At 39.7% G+C, this 25,891-nt stretch overlaps 1 protein-coding gene across 1 annotated transcript in view; it reads right to left on the bottom strand.

Moving 5' to 3' along the window:
- PHF20L1 (PHD finger protein 20 like 1) overlaps positions 1-25,891 on the bottom strand; it is a 74,516-nt gene that overhangs the window by 8,398 nt on the left and 40,227 nt on the right. Inside the window, exons 11-18 of the mRNA XM_045997497.1 lie at positions 24,944-25,132; positions 24,485-24,691; positions 18,425-18,481; positions 17,135-17,242; positions 6,485-6,649; positions 2,854-3,035; positions 1,784-1,883; positions 45-240 (exon numbers count right to left, since the gene is read on the bottom strand). Of these exons, the coding sequence (XP_045853453.1) occupies positions 45-240; positions 1,784-1,883; positions 2,854-3,035; positions 6,485-6,649; positions 17,135-17,242; positions 18,425-18,481; positions 24,485-24,691; positions 24,944-25,132 (1,204 nt within the window). The remainder of the gene's footprint in view (positions 1-44; positions 241-1,783; positions 1,884-2,853; positions 3,036-6,484; positions 6,650-17,134; positions 17,243-18,424; positions 18,482-24,484; positions 24,692-24,943; positions 25,133-25,891) is intronic.

Here is a 25,891-nt window from a genome sequence, read left to right on the forward strand (position 1 = left end):
AATTCAAGCGCGCGCCACCCGCCGTCCCGCGTCTCCACACTTACTTCAGTATGCCGATCTTCAGCTGTAGCCCGTGCAGGACTTCCGTGACACCATAGACATCAGCAAGCAGGTGGTGTGTGGATACTATCTTTTTGGCATTGAGATGAGAATAGTTTTCTTTTAAAAACGATAACCCACACATCCTGCCATTATCCAACCAATCCTTATCATACCGATATTTCGCACTCCACCTCTGACCTGCAGATGAAGGTGACATTAAAATGACAAAGCTTTCCACTTACTCGGACTTCCCTCCCACTGTCATCTTACTAACACTGCCGTGAGCAAGGTGAGCTCTGACACTAAGAATAAATTCAGAAGAGCAAGACAGCATTCTGAGAAGCTGGCGAGAGCTCCTCCAACCTCGGGGTCTCCTGTCCATTACAGACAACACATTCCATTCAGGATGCGCTCAGACGCAGAGGACACCTGCAGAGGAACCTTGAGGGTACGGCTTTCCATTTCTGATGTGTCTGTCATCTGCCCTGTAGAAAGGCTGAGAGGGCTGGACAGAAACTAGACAGGGTACCCGGTCTCTCGCTAACATTTGTTTTGAACTGGACAAATAAGAGTTCTACTTAAGTGAATGAGGACCCCTCTTCAAGATCTCACAGGGTCCTGTATAATCCAACATCTTCAATGTCAATGTCTGTTAAATTAGTTGCTGATGTGTCTGTCATCTGCCCTGTAGAAAGGCTGAGAGGACTGGACAGAAACTAGACAGGGTACCCGGTCTCTCGCTAACATTTGTTTTGAACTGGACAAATAAGAGTTCTACTTAAGTGAATGAGGACCCCTCTTCAAGATCTCACAGGGTCCTGTATAATCCAACATCTTCAATGTCAATGTCTGTTAAATTAGTTGCTGATGTGTCTGTGACCCCTACTATACGATGAGATAGTGGAAAGGTATGCTTAGAATCAATCATCCTACTTCTTACCAGCATTTGGCAAATAGAAGGCATCCAATGAAGGTTGCTGAATGAATAAACAGATGTCTACATTTATATAGGTCTGAATCATTCTCCTGCTTCTTAATGTTACTTTTTTTTTTGAAAGACAGGCAAGAGGAGAACTGGTAAGCTTTTATTTGAGAATATCTAGTTATCTTCTACCTGGGCTGCTGAAAGTGTACACAATATGCAAAACCCTGCTACTCGAAAGCCTCCGGCATGGAGGAAAGCACTGGACAAGGAGTCTAAAGGGACAAGTTTTCACCTCAGTTCTACCATGTCTAGTATTATCTTTGTGCACAAGGCACGCAACTCTCCACGCCTCAGCTGTCTCAGCAGTAAAAATAAAGGGATAGACCATGATCGTCGGAGAGCCCATCTACTAAAATGAGCTGGATATGCAGCACAGTCAGGAACTTTCTTAACATCACATCACAAGGAGTTGCATTCAGAATACAGTTCCATTCAAAGAGGCACACATAAACCTATTTAGAAATCAGTACACAGGGATACAGGACAGGGCTAATTCTCCTCCAGGAAAAAGACCTACATAACTCTGTCCTTCCAGTCATGGAGCAGTTATGTCAATGAAACGAGGCTAATGTTCTGGCCTCAGCAATTAACACAGAAAACGAAACTGTCACAAACAATGAAAAATATTTTAAAATTTCACCACAGAAGCAGAACTTAACTGATGAAGAAGTAACAATGTCCTATGCAGTGGGTACCCTATGTAATCAGTAAGGAGATCTCTAGGCGCCTTGCCACCAGCACGGGGAGGAGGCTTACCGGGAGGGTCCCTGCAGACGTAGCAGATGTACTGCTCGGGGATGCTCTCCTCCAGCAGCCCCATGCACACGCTGTGCTGCCAGCAGAGGCACTCTTCACACTGCCGAAAACACAGGAGTGCTTAGTCACAGGTCTGTTCACCAGACAGAAAGACAAGTCCCCTCCCTTGCTAGCAGTGGCCGTCTCTTGCTGCCTCCCAGGGTTCAATTCTTACTCCACACAATGATGCAAGTGCCGACAGAGGATGAATTTTACATTTGAAAGAGTCAGCTACTTCATGAGATCCCTCTTGTTGCAGCTATTAAAATGTGCCTTGACAGATTACTTAAATCAGGTAACACACAAATACACAAAACTACTGCTCTCCTTTACTTCCCACTAATTTTTAGGGAAATATATCCTTAAAATAGCTTATTAAAGTGTGGACATTTTTCTTTAAAAAGACAAGTTCGTAGGACTGCCTGTAGCAGTCACTTCTTCAAGTATTACCTGTATGGTGACCCTATACATTTGTAGTTCCCTTATTTGAGAATACCTTTGAAAAGAGCGAGAAAACATTACTCTTTCTTCCTGCAACATCTCCAAATCTTCTAAATGACATCACAAAACGTGGGTTATGCTCCTTTTTTCTTAAAGATACCCTTTCTACAGGGAGAGGTGGTTTGTAATGCTTAGGCCCTGTAACAATTTTTGACAACAGAGGAAACGTTTATTTCCTTATCTGCCCACTGAAGGGCTACAAACAACAGGGATCCGGGCCGGAAGGGCTGCTACATTCTACCCTTCAATGTATCTAGATGCTCACCCATCCGAATGGCTTCCAAAGATGGCTTCCAGAATTTTGGCTTGAAGACCTCAAACTCAACACTCTCGCAAAGAGAGGGTGATCGTTGAGAGAGCAGTCTACTTCATTTGAAAAGACCTTCCCGTCATTACTACTGGGATTTTAAACGCCACAGGTGAGAGACCAGTGTTCAGTAAGACCACGAGTGACAAAAGAACACAGACGTCCTGATGTGCTCGCTGAGCACTTGAAATGATTATTTGCTACGACAGGGAAGACCGGTTACCTGGATCATGAAGCCGTTCTCCTCGTCCATTTCACAAATACACCGCACAATCTCATTAAGAGCATCGTCTTCATCCTGAGATTCCTCAAAATTGGTTGAATCAAAGTCCTGATTGTACTCGTCCCCACTGAGAAGCAAACTCTCTGTTGAAGAATCATCTAGGAATTCCACATCGGATAAGTCTAGAACATACACAAAAGTATACTCAGTGTATGTTTTCTTATGCTTGTGTCACTTTTCCAGATAGAAAGGCGCTAAAGGAAGTGATTATAAGCTATTAAGTATAAAAAAAGGAAGGCCAGACAAATGGGATTAGCATATGTCTCTGAACATAGAAACAAATGATCTTTGAAGAGACAGTTATGATTAGCTTTACATCTTAACATCTGCACTATTACAAGTAACTTGGAAAGTATCCCTAGTCTTGATGCTTATAGAGGTCATGGCTAAGGGTGGTAATAATTCAAATTTGCATAGTTTTCAAATGCTTTCACAAACATTAGTCTTTTCATCCTCCCCAGAATCACGGCTTGTAGAAAGAATGGATTTTGTTCTTTGCACGACCGTCAAGGCACTTCAGCGAAGAGGAGTAGGCCTGCGGTCTGGAACATCCACATGCTATTCCTGACGGCGTCAGAATCCTCAACCGCCAGTGCACTTACTGGGCAGCACTTCAAAGAGAAATCTATTACTTGCTCGAGGAGTGCGGCCAGCTACCGGTCGAGCTGACTGCAGGCAGGACTACCTGACTCTGGAGCCTGTGCGCTCGATGTCACCACTGTTCCTGAAACTGTGATCAGAAGTTCCCTATATAGAGTTCTAAAATTTCACTTTGCTTAAAATATTTTAAAAATAAGTAAGTATATTCTAGAAACTAGATTTATGACCACAACATTTTTTAAAGGCCAGGTTTTAGGTCTGTATTTGTACCACTGGTGATGTCAAAGATGCCAATTTAGCCCAGCCACTGAGTAAAAAATAAAAAAAATCGAGGCAAAAACAAGGAAATATTTATTTACAACAAAGAGAAAGAAATGATGACAGGACACCAAAGGTTCGGCAGGAGAGTGGCTGGAGAAACAGGGGAGATGCCTGGTCAAAGACCTGCCCGCTGCTGTGAGGCACCTGGAGGCCCACCAGCGGAGCACCTGAGCGACAGTGTCTCAACCTCTCGTCATGGTCTGCGCCGCTCCGGCACCTGCTCCTCACTCACCTCCTCTGCAGAGTGTCAACAGGCCACAGCGGTAAGGGCTCTGCATTCTGAATGCTCCTCAGCCAGAGCTTACAAGGAAGCCTGCTATACACAGTAAGCTGCTCCAGAATGCTCCTGAAGGAGCTCAGGAGGGAGTCCATAGCCAGAGAAAATTCTCTTTCAGACAATCAGACCCGAAAGAAGTTGGCCGAATTCGAACTAAAAAAAGTCATGCTGTTTATATTTGAAATATTTCATGACTTAGTGCTTCTTTTACCAGTTTCTAATCTGATTTTTCCTGTTTTTGAATGCCTTCTTTTTGACTTACAAAAGTTAATGTTTTACAGAAAAATAAACAGTTTCTTTTCTTTAGGGTCTTAGGACATCTTGAAGAAAGTGAGGTCAGAAGAAATGATATTAGAGAAATATAGGAAAATTTTCAAGGAGTAAATCAATTAGGCATTATAAAATCCTTCTAGGGCGCCTAGGTGGCTCAGTGGTTTAAGCCGCTGCCTTTGGCTCAGGTCATGATCCCAGGGTCCTGGGATCGAGTCCCACATCGGGCTCTCTGCTCTGCAGGGAGCCTGCTTCCCTCTCACTCTCTCTGCCTGCCTCTCTGCCTACTTGTGATCTCTCTCTCTGTCAAATAAATAAAATCTTAAAAAAAAAAAATCCTTCTAATAACAAGATAAGCAGTCTTGAGAACCGAAAGGGGAAATTTCACTCATTCCTCATTTTACTATCTTAAATCCAAAAATTGTATTTTCTCTTGGGCCTTCCTGAACACAAGTTCATGTTTCAAAATGGCAGACTAGAACGTGAATAAACAGTTTCAAACACAGCTCCAGCATACATGTGGCCTTATGTGGATGGCAATCATAACAGAATTAATAAATTTAAAACTATTATCACTGAAAGGAATTAGCATGTGTCGCACATATGTTTTCATGGCCAAATAACCAGGTTTTATGGCGTTAGAATACAAATTTAACATACTGGCCAGAAAACCAAGTTTGAATAACTTAATTCCCAAGCATCGAACAAATGTTTGGCTGAATTCTAGGGGCTGAGTAAATGGCTCTGTGGATTCAAAGTTCAAAAGAAAAGCAAATTAAAAAAAAAGTTCCCTCTCCTACTGAAATACCACATGGACAACGGCTCCAAATGAGTGGCCACAGGACCACCATTTTCTTGAACTATCACTGCTGTTTTCCCAGACACATTCTCTAAGTGGGGATTCCAGATCAGCGTCACCTGGGAGCTCGTTAGGTGTCAGGCATTTTGAGGAGGTCCAGAAAGGTGTTTTAACAAGCTTTCCAGGTGGTTCTGCTGCATGCTAACACTTGAGAACCTCTGGCCAAAGACCTGCACCTGGTACCAATATCCGTCCTTCCTCCCAGCTCAGGGCTCGGTCACACACCGGGCAGGACTGGGGGCACACGCCTGCGACACTCCTGCCACTCCCTCTCACACGTCTAGTTCCAACAGCACCGCCAGCCAGATATCCTCTCCATTCTCCAGCACTCTGCATGAAGTGATAGCTTTCTGACCTTGACGGCCCCAAAAGGAGTATCCTTATGTGACTGTCAACCCTAAGAATGACTCAGGAACTCCATCTACCCTCCCAGAAATCTCGTTTGTGCTCTGCAGCGCATCTCTGGATTGGTCGTTTCAAAGCATCACAGTGACAGCTGTCACACACACCTGGGGTGAAGAGCCACTGGCCCAAAAGGGAACAGGGGACTTGTGCTTGTTACAAAAGGAAGAGAGCCTTTTTCCTCCCTCCCCTCTATGTTTGAAAATGTCAAATCTCAAAACTGCTTGGTACTTATTTTAGGAGGAAGGGAAGATGACGCTTTTCTCTACAGGAGGCTAGATAGGAGTTAGGCCTGGAAGAAAGCAAGTGGTAACCGTGCAAACAAAAACACATCACCTAGGACCTACCATGTTGGGCCCTCAGAAGAAAGGTAAAGGCGGGAAGTGAGCTCAGCCGTCAGTACCCCTGGGGTTTTACATAAGATGAAGACCCCATCCCTCATTCTAGTCTCCAGCCATTGCCATCAGGGTCTGCGCGGGGAGAGTCTCCTTCCCACTGCTGGGAGCCCTGGAAGGCAAGTACGCTCAAGCCCCAGTTGCCAGGACGGCTTGCAGGGCAACCTGACAGATTCTGAATCCACATGTAAAACACCCATAACAGTACATAGCAAACACTAGGAACTTCCTCACCAGATGTCCTACAGTTAACGATAAGAACCAATTTTACTTTATAGAAATTTTTAAAAAGCAGCTCAACTTGCAAATGTTGAGATTTTTGTATTAGTTTCTGGGATAACTTCTTCAATAGTGTGCTCAGATAAGCCCTCACTGAAGTACGTTTCCAGCTCAGTTCCCCATTTAATAATCTTAAGACTTGTTTAAGCATTACATGATTACACATACTTTCACCACTAAGATCAACTGACAAAATTGCCCTCGGGTACTGATATGTTGTATTTTTCTCCGTAAACATGCTTCGCAGAGCCAGAGAACTCCCAGAAGATCGAGTTAGTGGAGAAGAGCACCTTTCCAGAAATTCTAGAGAACTGTCTTCATAGTCTGAATAGTCTGTAACATAAGACACACAAAGAAATATTAATAAAGCATCAGGGCATCAGGAAGAGTCACTATAAAAATTAACAAGAAAGTTAAGTTTTACAAGACATAAAATAACCACACCAACTCCTTCCTCATCCATGAACAGCTAGATCGTGGAGTATCCGATACACTGGGCTGGGGGAGAACACCCGGGACCTGTACCCCAGGCAGTATACACATACCACCAGGGAGCACCACGTTGCAGCCGGTATCGAGAAAGTCTTGCAAGTCCAGAAGGGAAAAATGATTATTTCTACAGCTTCTCTCCATTATAATCATGGCTATGTCTACAGTAAGATGTGCAAGATGGAAATTAACTTTTCTCTTTCTGCAATTTGTAAAGAGGTGCTCCTAATGTGTAGCACGTCAATTATTACACTGATAATTGATACATTTTTTAGCAAAAAACATCTCAATGAAATTAAGTGGTCCTAAAAGAAATTAACCTGAGTCCTATCCTCCTCAGCTTAGCGTGAGCCATGCAGACGAGGACAGGAAGCAGCCACCTGCAGCTTCCAGGAGAGCTGGGTATGATGACAGGGACAGACAGGAGAGGACAGGATTCGGGGCCCTGGGAAGGCTCCGGAGCAGAGGAGAGCCTGGCACCTTGAAAATCTGAGACTGGGGGCGCCTGGGTGGCTCAGTGGGTTGAGGCCTCTGCCTTCGGCTCGGGTCATGGGATCGAGCCCCGCATCGGGCTCTCTGCTCAGCAGGGAGCCTGCTTCCCTTCCTCTCTCTCTGGCTGCCTCTCTGCCTACCTGTGATCTCTGTCTGTCAAATAAAAAAAAAAAAGAAAAAATCTGAGACCACAGTGAGGGACAGAGAGAAGAAATGAGGCTAGAGTGGCAGGGGCAGGTCTGGTTAAACATACGTTCTTATTTTTGAGTTTTATCCTAAATTCGGCAAAAAGGGCGTGGCACAAGTCATCTTCTGGTTTTCAAAGCCTACTAGAGCTATGGAATGAGGAAGGGTGCAGGGAGGCGCAAACAGGGGGCGCCATGGTCTGGCCTGGGAGAGGGCAGCTGGCTTGAAAACTGACAGGGAGATGCAGACCTGCCGTTCTGCGGGGCTGGCCTGGCGTCAGAAGGGCGGTTTCCAGGCTTCTGCCTGAACTACCAAGAGGTGAAAAGAGGGCCTCTCGGTTGGGGCTGAGAGTAAGAGGGAGGAGGAGAAACCAGACAAGGAATGTGGTTCCAGAGGAAGGTATTTATTTATTTATTAAAGAATTTATTTATTTTAGAGAAAGAGAGCACAGTGGGGGGAGGCGCAGAGGAGTTGGGAGAGGAAGAGGGAGAGTCCCTGCTGAGCGCAAGACCCCACTCAGGGCTCAGTCCCGGGACCCTGAGATCATGACCTGATCTGAAACCAGGAGTAGGACACTCAATGGACTGAGCCACATAGGTGCCCCCGAAGGAAGGCTTTTCAAAGATGAGAGATCCTACACATCATCTGCAAAAATCTAAAAATGAGGAGAGGCAGGGTGACAAGTGAAGGATTTTAAGAAGAGATAGACAACAGCCTCCATTATCATAGAGGCAAATGAAAGGATGGACATACATAGCTGAGCACACAGTTGTGGACAGATGAGCAAGTTCTCATCTGGTGGCTTCTATTTCCTCAATGGATATGAGGCAAAGGACACCTGAGGCAGGTTAGGGAATGGAAAGCGGTGGAGGAAAGGTCAAAAGCAGGAAAGCAAGTTTCCAGAAGAGCAGGACCAGTGTAGGTGCGCACTGAGTATCCATCTAAAGTTGGTGGTTGTGGTGGACAAAACAACGGTCCCCAAAGAGGCCCACATTCTAATCCCCAAACCTATGAATGCATTAAGTTCTGTAGCAAAGGGGAATTAAGGCTGCTAATGAGCTGACCTCAAATTTACCCTTAATTATCTGGGCGGGCCCGATGTAATCACAAGAGTCCCTAAAGACTTGAGTGGCCGTTGCTGGCTTTGGAGATGGTTAGGGGGACGTGAGCCAAGACACAGAGAAACCTCTAGAAGCTGGGAAAGGCAAGAAAATGGATTCTCCCCTAGAGTCTCCCCAAAGGAATGCAGTCCTACTGACACCTTCACTTTAGCCCACCGAGACCCATTTTACACTCGTGACCTTCAGAACTTTAAGATAATAAATCCAGGTTATTTAAAGTAAGTGATACATAGTATTCTGTGCCAGCAGCAACTGGACACGAACATAGCACTCACCGTACATACTACAGCACAGCCACATCTACAGGGCACCCCGTGTGCCAAGCATGATCCTAAGTGCTTCATGTGTATTAACTCCTAATCCTCACAGCTAACACAATGAGGAAGCTACAGCTGCTAGTGCCATTTCACAAGCATAAAAACAGACTGAAATGGTTAAACTGCCCAAGAAGACAGAGCTTTCTTTGCAAAGTCAGCTTTCAAACACAGGGAGCCTGACTACAGAGCCTTACTCTTAACCAAAAAGCGTGACCAGTGGATTTCAATGTTTCAAGTACGCACCAACTGGCAAAGCAGATTCCTGGGCCTCGCCGCCAGCAGGTCAGGAGTGGGCACCCGCCTGGACGCTGCAGACGATGAGACTGCAGAGCGACCCTGGTACAGCACGGGGCCACCGTGCCTCTCCTGGCCCCACAGTCTCTACACAGCTTGCCCCATGCCCTCTTACTTGGGCTCAGGTGAGGAAAGGGCATCTGCTGAATGCTAGCTGGCATCGTGTTCAGTACCTGACAGAGATTACCTGACTGAATCCTCCAAGTAAAGCTACACAGCAGAAACTATTACTACCACTTAAGATGTGAAGAAACTGACATTTATACAATTTAAATAACTTGCCAAAGGACAACGAAGTTCCACTTTGCAATGAACATTTGAACCCAATGCTCAGCTTTGAAAGCGGCCCTTAGATCAATGACATGTTATATTGCCTGAATGTCAGAATAATGACAGAAACCTCAATTTGGTGTTAAAATTAAAAGGCTGATATATAATCTTTCCATGTGGTATTAGCAACTGAACAACACTTCTTAGCACTCTACACCACACCTGCATTCCCCACGCCAGGCCCCTCTGGCTACGGTGAACACAGTCCACTGCTAGCTTTAGGGTTAGATCAGCTGTAATCCTTCCTTGATCACTGCAGCTCCTCTACGCTACAGGCAGAACTTACTCCGTATCACCTTTAGCTTCCCAATACTACAGGTGCTTCTTATCGCTGTTACAATATGCTGATAAGGATTGCCTACAAGCTCCTAGAAGGGAGGCTGTTTTCTCAACACAACGTTCTAGATTCTCCTTGCATTTCTCATTCTAGTTCTTTTAAATCTCTGCACGCCTTTTCCTATTTTCATATACAGGAAAGATGAGGAGATAAAGCAACTGGCTCAAAGTGACCAAGTGGCTCAAAGTAACAAAGGTAAAAACTGGCAACGATGTCCTTCTTAAATCCCAACATGGCAATTTCTCCCACGGACAACCGTTAAGAACTTCCTACACCAGCAAAGACAAGGAAAACCTGCCAGAGGGAAGAATGCAGAGTCCAGCAAACACTCTCTAAGGCCTAGGAAGTAACAGAACAACAGAGCATGATGGTTCAAGTTAAAGTTAAGACTGAAGCCAGACTCCCTGGGTTTGAATCTGCTTTTCACCACTCAATAGCCACGTGAGCTTGGACAACTCTACTAGTTTCAATTCACAGTTTCTAAAACGGGTATAAGAGGCTCCACTGTAAAAAGCATTAGTTAATGTGAGGATTAAATACATCACTGTGTAAGAAATGTCTACAGCACATCCAGTACATAAGAAGCATGGAAGGATATGCAAAATAACATTCAGTGTTAAGAAAGAATTTGTAAAACTCCCTGGTTGTAGTAACTGTAGAATAAAATGCATATTATATTAGGAACCTCAAGTAGGAATAATGTGAATGTTTTAAAATTAAGATGTCTTTAAAATTTTAAAGTTATTTAAAACCCCCTATTTCCAGCTTTAGAGACCACTTTTCTAATTTAATCTGGAGAAGAGTCACTTCCAAGATGAATGTAAATAACCCAGAATAAATTCTCAAATGTAATAATTAATTGCACAGATGCCTGTGATTACCCAACTCCGCACCTGCTGTGTATAAAAAGCAATGCTTCTGTGCATCTTTAAGTATTTGCTAGAATTCTATTTACAAAGTTAAGATTTTCATTTATAGGTCTGATTTTAAAATGTAAACGATATAAAGCTTTTTTCAATTAAAAAATAAAAAAATATATGAACATGTTTTTAAGGATTAATGGCTCTTTAAAAGCAGGAGTAGTGTAATTGCAGAACACAACTCTGAGGTGCCAATTTTCCTTGCAACTTTTCCTCTCGGTCTTACTAATCCAGATCACCCTCTTTCTGCCAGGACACCACCACCTCCTGCATTCTCAATGCTCTCTCACTGTGCTTCCAAAACGTGACCCCCTCTTCATTTGTCCTTGGTCAGCCCCTCCCTGTTATATCCCCCTGCCCCGCTTTCACGGGGTATTAGCACACTAAGATTCTGTGTCTGCTGGTGACTCCTGAAATCGACCCGTTTGCTGACATGGCAGAAGGGGACGTGAACAGCTCGGCCTTCCTGCCCTGAGGTGTGGCTGTGCCCACCACAGTACCCCAGTCCACCAAATCCCCCTGGCCTCTGGTCACTCGGGAGTTCACCTGGCAGGATGATACGTGGTCTGAAGCGTCTCGTGTCTGCATTACATTCCCTCCCAGCAGGGTATTCACATGTCAAATGCGTTCGTGATCAGTGGTTTTTGTTTATGAAGCTCCAGAATTTCCCAACTTTAGGTTCTCTGGAGTCCGGGCCCCAGGGGCCCGTATGTGAAAGGACGGGGTGAGGGAAGCACAGACGAGGGGCAGTGTGGGCACATGAGCGCACAGATATGTTCAAGACATTCTCTGGAAAGTAGTTTCAAGCTTTTCAATCCTCTGTTTGATCCTACATCAAATGTACGCTGGCAGCTTTAGGGTGAGAGAATGTACAAACAATTAGATATGATTTGGGGCATAGTGAGGGAATTAAAAGTCTGAAGAATTTACCACCAGTTACTGACTTGGAAATTTCCCAGTTGGCTTTATAGTTTTTTAAACTGGCTCTTAGGGATGCCTGGGTGGCTTAGTCAGTTAAGCGTCTGCCTTTGGCTCACGTCATGATCCTGGGATGGAGCCCCACATTGGGCTCCTTGCTCAGCAGGGAGTCTGCTTCTCCCTCTCTCCCTGCCCCTCCCCCTGCTCGTGCTCTTTTTCTCCCTCTCTGACAAATAAAATCTTTTTAAAAATTTAAACAAAAAAACTGGTTTTTACAAGTGTTTAATGAATATGAAAAAAACCCCGGTATGACATGAAGCATGTCAGTCAATACCGCAAAATACTGAGGTGCCTGTCACACAGTTGAAGAGAACACTGTCATCACTTTTGAAGGTCCTGTTGTACCATTTTCCCATTTGAACTGATAAATTTCCCACCTCAGAGGTTACCATGTCCTGAAATTCTGCTCACCATTCTCTTGCTGTTCTTTATGCTTCTGCTACTTTTTGCTACTTCATGCTGTTGCTATGTTCCCATATAGTTTCGTATTACAACTTTTTGATCTTTACATATATAAAATCATATTACACGCTTTCTTCAGTGATTTTTAGCTTATCATTTTGTTCCTGAGATTCCTGTGGATATAGTTCATTTATTTACATAGTGATACAGATTCCACGGAATCAGTGTGTGACCTCTGATGGACATCTGGGCTGCCGGCGCCGCTTAACGGCCGTTCTCATAAATGCCCCCTGATGGGTCATGAGGCCTAGTTAGGAATTTTAAGTCACATGGCCAGCACACTTGCCAATGGTCGCTTTCCACAGTAGTCAGTACTGTGTCTCCACCACCTCAGCAACATCTGATACCATCCACCTTGTAACTTTTGCACAGATAGCGGCTAGGTAATAGATGCCAATAGGTCTTAAAAATTACATTCATGCTGCTTCTCATAAGATTGGACATCATGTTATATATTCATCTTACCACTTTACCAAAGAGATTTCCTTTTCTGTGAAAATACCTGTTAAAATCTTTTGCCTATTTTCATATAAGGAAATTTTTCTATTCTAGACTTGTAAATTCGAAACGGAGTATGAATACGAATGCTTTGTCAGATACACCTGCTGCAGTATTTTCTGATGGTCTGTGCTATCTTTTCACCCTCTGTATAACAGTTCCATTTTTTTCCCCTGTAAGGGAATTTCTTTTATTTTTTAATTTTTTTTCTTTTAATCTTTTGATACCCTCACCCACTTCTCCTACTCCTTCTCCTTCACCCCCTGCTTTTGGCAACCAATATTCTGTTCTCTTTATCTATGAGGTTTTCTTTTTTTTTTCTCCCTCAAGATTCCACATATAAATGAGATGACATGGTATTTGTCTTTCTCTGTCTTATTTCACATAGCATGATGACCTCAAGGCCCACCCACCTTGTCACAAATGGCAAGATTTCATTCTTTACTATGACTAATACCCCACTGTGTGTGTGTCTGTGTAAACGATTTCTTTATCCATTCATCCATCAGTGGACACTTAGGTTGTTTCCCTAACTTGGCTATTATGAATACCGCTACAATGAATATGAGGGTGCATTATCTTTTCAAATTATTTTTTTTTGTTTTCTTTGGACAAATACCACATGGTAGAATTGCTGAATAAGGTATTTCTTAATGTTTTAATGTCATGAGGGGCCTCCATACTGTTTCCCAGTGGCTGCGCCAATCTGCATTCCCTCCAATAGTGCAGAATGGTTTTCTTTTCTCCACATCCTCACTAACACTTGTTGTCTTTTGACAACTGCCATTCTAATTGGTGTGAGGTGTTACCTCATTGGGGTTTTGACTTGCATCTTCCTAATGATTGATGATGTTGAGTATCTTTTTATGTACCTTTTAGCCACCTGTATATCTTCTCTGGAGAATTGTCTATTTCAATCTTCTGCCCAGTTTTTAATTAAACTGTGTTTTTGCTATTGAGTTTTAAGAGGTTTTTTAAAATATATTTTGGGTATCAGCCACTTATCAGACAGATAAGTTGCAGACATTTTCTCTCATTCAGTAGGTTGTCTTTTTCATTTTGTTGGTAGTTTCCTTTGCAGTGCAGTAACTTTTCAGTATGATGTATTTCTGCTTACTTATTTTTGTTTTTGTTTTGGTATCGGATTTTTAAAAAAATCATCACCAAGACCTAGGGCAAGGAGATTACCAACCACATTTTCTTCTAGGAGTTTTATGGTCTCGGGTCTTCTGTTCAAGTCTTTAATCCACTTCGAATTAATTTTTTGTTTGGTATAAGATTGTGGTCAAGTTTCAATCTCTTGCATATAGCTGGCCAGTCTTCAGCACTACTTATTAAAAAGACTCCCCTTTCCCCATTGTATATTCTTGGCTCCACTCTCATTAAGTAATTCACCATATATATGAGAGTTTATTTCTGGGCTATTATCTTTCATTAATCTAAGCCCAATCAAAATCTAAGTGTCTGTTTTATGTTAATACCATGACATTTGAATTACTGACCCCTTTATCACCATGTGGCACCTATCTTTGCCTCTTATTACTGACTGTTTTAAAGTTTATTTTGTGATAAAAATATAGCTCCTTCAGCTTTTTTCTGGTTTCCATCTGCATGGAATTATCTTTTCACCTTCTGGGACCCCTACAATGTGAAAGTTAGACTATTTTATATTGTCCCAGCAGCCCCTTAATCTATCCTAACCTACCCTTTTTTTCATTGTTCTCTTTTTTGTTGCTCAGATTGGGTGAATTCGGTTGCCTTGTCTTTGAGTTCACAGATCCTTTCCTCTGCTTCATCTAGCTGCCACGGAACCCCTCTCTAGTATAATTCTCTCATTCAGTCTAGTCAAATGTTCAACCTCTTCCTTTAGATTAACACTTTTTGTTTAGAAATACTTCCCTGGGCGCCTGGGTGGCTCAGTGGGTTAAGCCGCTGCCTTCGGCTCAGGTCATGATCTCGGGGTCCTGGGATCGAGTCCCGCATTGGGCTTTCTGCTCGGCGGGGAGCCTGCTTCCCTCTCTCTCTCTCTGCCTGCCTCTCTATCTGCTTGTGATCTCTCGCTGTCAAATAAATAAATAAATTTAAAAAAAAAAAATACTTCCCTCCCCCTCCTCCAAGATCATAAAGATGTTTTCCTATGCTGTCTTTCAAAGTTTTATAGTTTTTGTCTTTCACACATTTCATCATTAATCAACCTGAAACTGATGGCTGCATACGGTATGAAGTAGGAATCCATTTTTTTTTTCCTTCACCCCATGGGTTATAAATTTCTTATACCATTTACTGAAAGGTTTATCCTTTATCTGCTAATCTAAGAACGCCAACTATGTATAAACCAAGTTCTGATATATGTATATGCTTTGGACTATTCTGTCCTTAATCAATACTTTTGTTTTCCCAAATGCCTCACTGCCTTAAACTATAGCTAAATAGTAATTCTTCTCTTTATTCTTTTCAAGACTGACTGTATTATTTTTGGCTTCTTACTCTTCCACTGTAAGTTGCAGAACTGAAGCTCATAACCCTGAGATCATGACCCTGAGATCATGGGTGTAGAGTCTGTTTGAGAGTCTCTCTCTCTCTCGCTCGCTCTGACCCCTCCCTCCTGGCTCATGTGTGTGCTCTTTCTCTCTTCCTCTCCCACTCTCTCAAATAAATCAATCTTTACCCTCCCTTTGGTAGTGTTCTTTGAGCCATGAATTATTTAAAAATGTGTGGCATGGTTTCCAAGCATATGGGGTTTTTCTACTTATCTTTTTAATATTGATTTAACTGTACTGTAGTCAGAAACTATTGTCTGCATTATCACAATCTTTACAATGTGTCGAGATGTGCTTGGGGGTGCATCATGCAATTTTTACACATGAGCATCCGAGCAAACTGCTCTGCGGCTGCTGAGGTCAGTGTCCTTCAGAGGTCTGTGAGATCACCTGTGCTGTTACCGCCTTTCTTACCCTTACAGAGTATTTTTGAGTTTTTAATTTTTTAATTTACTAATTACTAAGAAATATATTGTGATTTTATTCAGTTATAAAACTTAAAAATTTTAGGGGTGCCTGCATGGCTCAAGTTAGTTAAGCGTCCAACTCTTGATTTCAGCTTAGGTCATGATCTTAGGGTCATGAGGTCAAGCTCCATGGTGAGCCTGCTTAGGATTCTTTCTCTCCCTTTCCTTCTCCCTCTCTCTCTCCCCTTACCCACTTATGCACATTCTTGCAAAAACAATTTTTTTTTAAATTTTGTATCTAGGAACTTATAAAGTGTATTGAACCTTTACCACTATATGGTAGCCTATCTCTAGGAATAATTTTTCCTTTAATGACTATTTTATTTGATACAAATAAATCTACTCCAACTTTCCTTTTGCTTTGTATTTGCTCACATCTTTTTCTTAATTTTCAACATTGCTCTGTCCTCTCCATCCTTATATTTAGATTTATCTCTTGAAAATAACCTGTAACTGGATTTTTAAAATCAATTATGATAATCTCTTACTATGATTACAGATATATTTGTATTTCCACCATCTTATTTTTTAATTTGTATTTTTCTTGTTTTCTATGTTTTTCTCTTTGTATTGCCTTCTTTTGGATGATTTTTTTCATTACATTTCTTACTATCTATTTTGGAAATTATACCCCAAGCTTCCATTCTTTTAGTATTCATGTTAGAAATTCTACAGTGCAGATTTAAATTGTTAGAGCCTAAAAGCAATGCATTTCTTTTGCTCTTCCACAACAATACAAGACCTGAGAAACACTGAAATACAAGCATGTCTCTCTCAATTTACAAGCTATTATTACTGTCACGTATTTTTGTTCTCTGCCATTTTGTTTTTCCCCATAAATCAAAATGATTTTTATAATCGATGTCCAGAATTATCCACATATTTACATTTTCTCTGCTCATCCTTTCTTCTGGCATCTCATACCTTCCTTTGTCATCATTCTCCTTCAGCCTTCAGGTACACAATTAGGATATCCTTTAGACAGGGTGTTACTAGAAAAATCCTTTTTTTTCAAGTTCTTCTAAAAATATCTTTATTTCATCCTTGCTTTTAAAAACTACTTCAAGGGACTGTAATTCCAGACTGAAAAGAATTCCTTCAGTAGCTGAAGCACACCTGACAGACATATCCAATCCACCATAATGCCAGAAATTAAAGTCGCTAATCAGCTGCAACAATCAGTGTACAGATGGATTAATTTACAGACTATAGTAAACAAAGCTGCATAGTTTCTAAATCAACAAGACAAGGAAAAACTACAAGGACTTCTCAAGTTCTCAACAACATGAGGATCTTGCCCTACTTTCACTTTGGTAGAAGGACACAAAAAAATTGAAAAGAATCTGAGAATTTTAAAAGACAGGAGTCATCATTTTAGTATACTTACCATGCTGCTTGGATTTCTTTTTCTTTTTCTTTTTCTTCTTCTGTTTTGGTTTGTAGTGATCTTTGTCTTTCTTCTCTTTTCTTTCCTTATCCTTCTCCTTTCTCTTACCTAAATGACACAAGTGATAAAGTTAGCAATCATGGTTGATCCTGAGTTGTTGTTCTGTGGTTAACCTAAAAGCAGCATTTATGTTTTAATCAGCTATTCCAGTCACCTGCCCAGTGGATGGATTCAATTAAACTGTTCCTGTCATGAGTCTGGAACTCCTGATTAGCTTATTGGGCTCTAAGAGGGGGTCTTCATTAGCAGTGTTGAGAAATCCCAACTCCTGACACCTTGAAGTTAACACAGACAGTAGTTAAAATCTTAAATGAGTAATATACTCAGTTCCCTGATGTGGCAAGAAATAAACTCCTTAATTTAAGAAAGACCTGGCTGAGAAGTATTTCCACACAGAATTTAATGAGAAAATATGTTAGATTTAAAAAAGAACTTAATGAAATTTTTTCCTTTGGAAAAATAAAATCAATCCATAAATAATTCCTTCAGTCTTCCAATATTTTCCAGTGTGTACAACAATGAAGGCTAAGAACACAAAGCAAAAAACTTATTTCATTAAGCTTTTCCCCCAAATTTCAAAATACCTTCCCCCCGACCCCAATCATACGTACTTTAAAGAAAACAAATGGATGTTAAAGCAGTGTCCCAGGGAACTTTACTTAAAATTGGTTCATCACATATACTCAACTATTACTCCAACTCAGAATGATGTAATCTACAATTTATCAAACATATTTAAACAACTTTAGGGACACAAGCCCCAGTGAGTTAATCTACAGAATATTTAAGACTATCATCAATTATTGCAAAACTTCTCATCGTTATAGCACAGAAGACAGGAAAAAAAAAAAAAGGCAGAAAACTTGGCAACTTTTTTTTATAAGTTCGGCTAAAGAAGAAAGTCTGAAAAAAAAAGACTTTTAATTCATCATCCCTTCCCTAAGTCTCAACAATATTAAATGGTGTCTTACTTTTAAATAGCCACAACTGTAAAGGTGTTCAAAAAGACAAAACTCTCAGAGAAAGCCTTAGACTCCCCTGACAAAAAAATACACATAGGATATGTGTTTAAGAAATCATGTATCTGGAGCTGAATAATACTAATAAATACTAAAACAGATGATCACTTACACCTAAAGGAGCACTAACAGGTAAAAAGTAAGGGACAGACTATGTCCTCCCACTGTCAAGCCAATAGTCTTTTGCTTAAAGATTACTTTCTGTTCATACCAAATGCTGTTGAGCTTTTTTCTTCCAATTTCACTTTTTTTTCTGTTTTCGATATTCCTGCAGGTTAGGGGGAAAAATAGGGAAGTTTAGTCAGAAAAGGTTTAAAAGTATGGGATGACAGTTTACATTACAAGTGCTCACAAAACCTTACTTAAGACTCTTTTCTCCTAAAGGTCTACATTATTTTATTTCCTGAACTAGTGACAAAGAAGTGAGATTTCTTACTTCAAAAGACTGATAAATTAATGATTTTTGTTCCTTCAGACTACCCACATTAAAATCTTGGTTCCACCATTTGTTAGCTGTTTCGCCTTGACCAAATTATTTAATCTCTCTGTGCTTCAGTTTCCTATCCGCCTATTTGGAATGACTCTACCTCACATTATTAGTATTAGGGGAGTCAAAATACATAAAATGTTCAGACTAGTGTCAGAGTAATAATAATTTTCTTTTCTGTGGTGAGGTAATAACTGAAGACTACACCATTTAAGAAGTTAGATAAATGTACTGGGCAATCCATAAAGATCTACTCTGGCATCATAGCCTTTGGCAATCCAAATGCTGAAATCCACACTAATGGTAGGTCTGATGTAATGTGCCCACTTCTGTGACACGAATGCTATTCAGGTCATCTATATGAAATATTGAACTTCATATTAAAGTACACTGATTTTCAACAACATGCATACAGTTTTTAAACTAGTACTTAATTTCTGTTGTCTAAAATAAACTGTACCTTTGAACTCCATCATGAATGTGTTGTTAGGTAACGATAAAAGTCAAAATATAATTATTTTACAAATCATTTTTGGTCTTTATCTAAATGTAAGATACAAAAGCTCATTTTATACATTACAAATATTTAAACCTCATGACATCTGGGAACTATCAACTAATAGTCCAAAATATATTTTTAAACCAATACACCTCAGTAACAGTGTAGCTGACACACATACATTTAATCAAGTTTCTCAACTCATACTCAACCGTTTCCAATGCTAATATGTACCTAAGGTTAATCTAAGAAAAATATTACAGTGCATTTAAAATACAATTTCAGTCTATTATGCTTTAATATTGCCATTCACAAGGTTTGTTGATTTTTAAGTCACTTCATACAGAATCAAAAAGCTAGCGTTTCATTCATCTTACTTTAAATATTTTATATAATTTAAACTTAATAAAAATACAAAGATAACACTCAACTTGTATTAAATGTTAGTAAGGCTCTAATAAGTTTCAAATTAAGTAAGAATATTGTTAGTCGCCTTGACAAATCTCTCACAACAAAAAAATGAAAGGAACATCAGCACAAAGGGAAATACAACTAAATTTTAATGTTATCAAGACTACTGAACAAATGCAACACTTCCTTTATTTTTATTTCTATTTTTTCAAAAAGTTAGCGATCATGGTTGATCCTGAGTTGTTGTTCTGTGGTTAACCTAAAAGCAGCATTTATGTTTTAATCAGCTATTCCAGCTATTATATTTATATTTATTTGAGAGAGAAAGAGTGAGAGAGGGTACACATGAGTGGGTGGCAGGGACAGGCAGACTCCCTACCAAGCAGGGACCCCCAACTAAGGGCTCAATCCCAGGACACCCAGACCATGACCTAAGCCAAAGGGAGCCACTTAACCAACTGAGCCATGCAGGTACGCCACAACACTTCTTTTAATAATTACTATTTATTAACTACTAATTACCATACCATGAACACTCTACATATTTGATGAGTTTTACATGAAAATAATGAGGTATTTACAAAACAGACAATGAGAAAGGAGCTTCTGAGTCCCAGTGGTAGCAGACATACTCAGAAGCAGCCCTTGATCATGATCATTGCCTTGCAGGTCCCCATCCCCTGAAGCACTGAATTCAAGGTGATCCAAATGAAGACTGCTTTACTGGGCTGCCTTCACTCACTGAACCATGTGGGATCCCTTAGGTACTTGGAGGACAAATAAAATGTCTATGAACTGCTCGCTGCTCCAGAATACAGGTCAGCACAGCAGAACAGAGATAATCACTCCCAGAGTGCTTTCAGAAAGGACTAGGTCTAGATACAGTTTTCACAAGTTCCGTTGGTCCCCAAACCTTTAAATTTCTTAACTGATTAATTTCAGAACTAAAACTGAGGGGGTATAGCTCAGTGGTAGAGCATTTGACTGCAGAACTAAAACTGAGGGACTGACAAAGGGCTGTCAATATTTTATAGAAGAATATTAAATGTTCACCTCTGCAATAATGGCAGGACTTCTAAAAACACACCTACGTAGAAAAGTAAAATAGACCTATTCAAGAATTCAATAAGAGAAAAAAATTAGTTTTATGACAAGTTCACTACCTGATGCTTATTTCACCATGTGCTGGATGTGGGAACCAAAGAACAAGGATATCAGTTTACTATTCTGAATAGTGATTTTTAAACTAAATTTTATCAACAGAACATCTTCAAACAAAATATTACAGGATAGTCTGATACATAATACAAAAACAAACAAACAAAAAAAGAACAATAAAAAAAACCAGAGCTGTGTAAAAAGAGAGAAATCTCCGAACTGCATTTGCTTGCCCACAACATGAAACCCAGCAATGCAGGGGATTTCTCAATCCCCTTCCAGTATGCTATCTGTAATTCCTCTGGCTAAAAAAACGAGGCTATTCCCTGAGACTCTCCATGGAAACCCCAGGCTCTGTAGGAGCCATCAACATTTGGTGTGGGGGTGGAAGGAGATTACAGAGTCCCTGGTTGTAGTTTTGTTTTGCACAATTCTGGGAAAAAAAGAAAAGAATTGAAAAACACTTAAAAACAAAAAGCCTTTTTAAAAGTAAATGCCAAGTTGAGGTAAGACACTGGACAAAAACCCATCTATTTAAAGTGCTAGCACAGCGCCGCCGTCCAGGCAAGCGGTCCACGTATCAGAGCTTCTGGGATTACTGCTGGCTCACCCTTCCCTACACTGAAATTCCTTATCTTTTTTAACTCCTTAAAGAGTTAAGAGCAATTCAGTGTTTGTTACACGTAACTTCAGCAGATAAATGAGAAAATGAGCTAACATTTCCAGATAGTACCAAAACTAAGGTTCTAGCCTCACCTAAATCTGCTTGGCTCTGTTAGATAAAGCACTCCAATAATAAAATGAAAACAAAGGCATCAATTTTTACAAGGGCACCAATGATTTCTTTGGGGAATGGGGACAGCAATAGTATTCTCCACCTAGATTACCATCATGCCAGCACGGTTCCCAATAAAAGAACGTAGAAGGATTAGTGTGAGTTCATTACTGCTACAACTAAAAAGTAAAATTTTAACCTGTTAAAGAACAGGTGTATATGATAATTTGCATAATCTCATCAATCCTTTGCCACAATGTGGATGTCTCTTCAACACACAAAAAATTGAAAATCTAAGTCTGTTAAACCATTTTACAGCTCATGACTACCAACCTCATCATTCTAAACACCCAAGAGTTTTAATTTGACAAAAATACAAATTGTATTTTTGTCAAATTCAATATAATTTCTGTCAAATTTCAATTTGACAGAAAATGCCTCTAATACAAGTTCGAGTAAATAAGCCTTTATACAAATGTTTTAAAATTCATAGGTAACAAATTTACTTATAAAATGAAGATGTATGGAGCCTGGGTGGCTCAGTCAGTTAAGTGACTGCCTTTGGATCAGGTCAGGATCCCTGGGATCTGTCCTGCATCCGGCTCCCTTCTCCCTCTGCCCCTCCCCCTGCTTGTACTCTCCCTCTCTCTCTGTCGAATAAATAAATAAAATCTTTAAAAATAAATAAATAAATAAATAAATAAAATGAAGATGGAAACCAACCAACCAGCAAAGCAAACGTCCATGTATTATAGAAAACAAACAAAAACAGCTGGTACTTTGTACATGAAAGACTCCTTGGGAAGCAGTAAGAACTCCAACAATGACTGCAAAGCCATTGAGAAAAGGTAGGTAACTAAAATGTTAGGAGAAAAAAAGCAATCAAACCACTCAGAATTTCAATGCAAGTCAGAAAGGCTCACAAAATTTTAATAAAAAGGTGTCCAATTAGGATATGACCTAAATTCCACTGCTTTCTCCAAAAATACAAAATTAAAAGCAGTAACAGAAATAAATTAGAAACCCCATCACACCGCATTCAAACACGGTGGCTGTGTTCAACCCTCTAATAAACGGACTTTCAGTAATTAACATTTAAACTGTGCATTTCCTTGATTTAAGCAATTGAAGTTGCCAGCCGTCATCACACGCAGAGGATCCTCACTCTTCAGCACATCTACAAATTCATCATCTTACAAATCTAAACTACTCTCTACCATTCACTTCTCCAGAAAACTGTCTTACTACTGTGACTTCATCAAAATTATTTCCAAGACTTAAAAAGGTGTGTGCCCTCCCTTTCCCCAAAAACATTTTAACTATTATGAGAACCAAGAACTACATCCCAGCCATAATTAGCAGTATGTCCACAAATACAATAGAATTCTGAAAAAGACTAAGCTATTACTCTGATTAGAAGCAAAATCATTTGAATTTCAAGGATTCCCATTCCGTATGTAATCACTACTTTGACACTTCAGGATATAAAATAACATCATTCTCAGTTATTACATAGCTGTTTATATTGGTCTACGTCTCAGTCACATTACTATTAGAATATATACATATTTACTTGAATATTCAAGGAGAATACAATATTTTCTTTACAATATACAAAATACAATATATAAAGAAAATATAAATATTTCCAAATGCACATCAAAGTAATTTCCCCAAAAGATAAAAATCATTATGACTTTAATATATTTTTCATATATCCGTACATATCCTTAATAAACTACAGATTATTAAAGAACTGGAGAAGACCTTCATCAGGAAAAATATCTCAACAAGTCAATGGTAACTCAGAAATTTTGTGGGGAAAGAGAAAAGAAAAATTAACTACCCTATGGAGAGAAGGGGCTTGGAAAAGAGTAAAAGGAAATGATCAGATCTGGGAAATGAAAAATGTTTCAAAACCTGTAAAAGTTCAGATTTGGGCACTGATTTTTTTTAAAACAAAATACAGAAACAAAGTAACTTCAATCTTTTGGTAAAATCAAACCGCAGAAAACTGTGTATTTAATATTACATTTTTACTTTGAAAGAAGGTAAAGGCCGTAATCTAAAAGTTACTTCAATCATTTTATTTTAGTATGTGCCACCACCAGAAAAGAGCAAGCTCTGTTTTACACTTCATCTGATGAGCTGGTAAATAAAGTGACTCTAGGGAAGGTGCTATTAAAACAATCACTCCTAATGCTCTAAGCTGCAGATCAAGAATCAGTCTTACATTTTTCTTCATTTCTGGCCCAATTCAAACTTCTCTCATCCATCTTACTCCAAATTCGTAATTTACTAGAAGAACATCTGAAATTAGTATTCCCTGTTTTTATAAATCATGTATACTCTTTGGCTGAGGTTAAAATTCTATAAAACTTCTAAATTAAACAATGTAACCATATCATATGTTACAGTATCATAAAATCATCCACCAGCCAAATGTGTTATTGGTTGATTTTACACATCAGAGGCCCAAAATAACATTATAATAAATGACATTTAAATTTGGGAGATTCTGCCCACAAATATGGGAGTACATTTAAGGTACACAGTTAAACTTAAGCCATGTGTTTCTTAAGTGTTACACTCTATTAAATCCTTAAACCTAAGTTCTGATCCCATTACGTATTTTCTGGCTTCAAAACCAAGAACCCCTCTAATTATTTAAGCTCTAACAATTCCTATTTTAGTAGAAATAGGACATAAGAAAGAAGGAGAAGGTTGATTAAAGTGACAAAACAAGAAGTCAGTCCAAGAAAGGTAAAGGTAAATGATCTCCCAAAAGAACTTTTGACGGAGAAATCCTATCTCCCATAGAGGTTACATAAAAGTATCTACAGAGAGGAATTACATATTAAAATAAGGTAATTAGACATCAAAATGTCTATGCCCTCTAACTCTAAGCCTAGCTACTTGCAAAATGAATTTTTTTTTTTACCTGATGCTGTTGGAGCTCCTCTTCCATCAGCTATTGCTTTGGAAGCAGGATTTGTAAGCATCTGTGTGTCTTCCTTTTCTGCCCTGGGACATTCATTATGGTAAGCGGGATCTGGGGCTAGTGGTGCTGAAACTTCTGAACCACGACTTAAGTCAAGAGGGAGACAGGGTCCCAGCTTCTCAAGTGACAAATGTGTAACATCAGGCACTATACAAAATAAAGAATGTAATAGAATATTAACACAGATAAACTGGCTTCATTAAAAAAATCAATGTGGACTAAAATGTTATCTAAGTTAAACAGTGCCTGGCATGACAGAAGGCACTCAAATATTTGTAGGGTAAACAAAGTGCTTGTTAAGTCCAAAAGATGTAATAAGGAAAAAGAAGAAACTTCTTAGTGTTTTCATAATCTTTATCTCTTTTACGTTTGGTTCTATAGGAAATCAATATACATTACCCTCTGGTACTGAAGACTCTTGCGGATTTTGAGAACTGATGGAGAATACTTTCCCATCAGTGGCTGGAGAGGGAGGAGAAACCTTTTCTACGGAATCATCAGGCATGGGCAAGGTGGCTAAGCGCTGAGATCTTCTTCTCCGTTCACTATGCTTGAAAGGTCTAGGGGGGTTCACGGGCTGTGGAGAACCTAGAAAAAGATCTTCAATGTTCACGAAGCAGACACATGCCAGGATCATCTTATAATATTTAAGGAGATAAATGGGAAAAATGATTCAAATTCTGCCCTCTGATGTTGTAAGGTATCCACAAGGAACGGCATGTTCCAAAAGTAATCAAAGGCAAAAACTGTGCCCTCATTCACAAAAAGTTAATCAAAACTTCTAAAATCTAAAGCCTACTAGAACCAAAAAGAAGAAAAAAAACATGGAACATTGATTTCAGGTAGTTTCCCAAGAGACAGACTACAGTTAATTCTCTAATTGCAGATCATTGTGTTAGTTGTCATTCTTCCTTTGGGAAAATAGTCTCTGTATAGCTGAGATTTTTAAAAAATTAAATATATATATATATATAAAATTATATTCCTTTTGCTACATTACACATCTAGAAATTCGAAGGGAAAAAAAAAAGGCAGGGGGCATAGGTGATAAAAATCTGACATGCATTGTAGAGTTAGTGCTTCACTTGCCAAAATAAAAGTAACGTAAATAAGTTTATCCCACCCTCATTCCCACAAATGGATTTTTATAAACATAAGTTTGGGCCTGATTCATTAAAAAAAAATTGAACATAAACAATTTTAAGTACTTATTATAGGCAAATAATGAGGAAGAACAGAACACTATTCTGGTCCTCATGGGGTTTTTGTTTTTGTTTTTTGTTTTTTTAAAATAAGCTAACTTGGTGGGTCAATTAAACATTTTCTAACTATGTAATGCAAAATTTC

This window comes from Meles meles, chromosome 1, assembly GCF_922984935.1.
Source record: "Meles meles chromosome 1, mMelMel3.1 paternal haplotype, whole genome shotgun sequence".
Classification (NCBI taxonomy): domain Eukaryota; kingdom Metazoa; phylum Chordata; class Mammalia; order Carnivora; family Mustelidae; genus Meles; species Meles meles.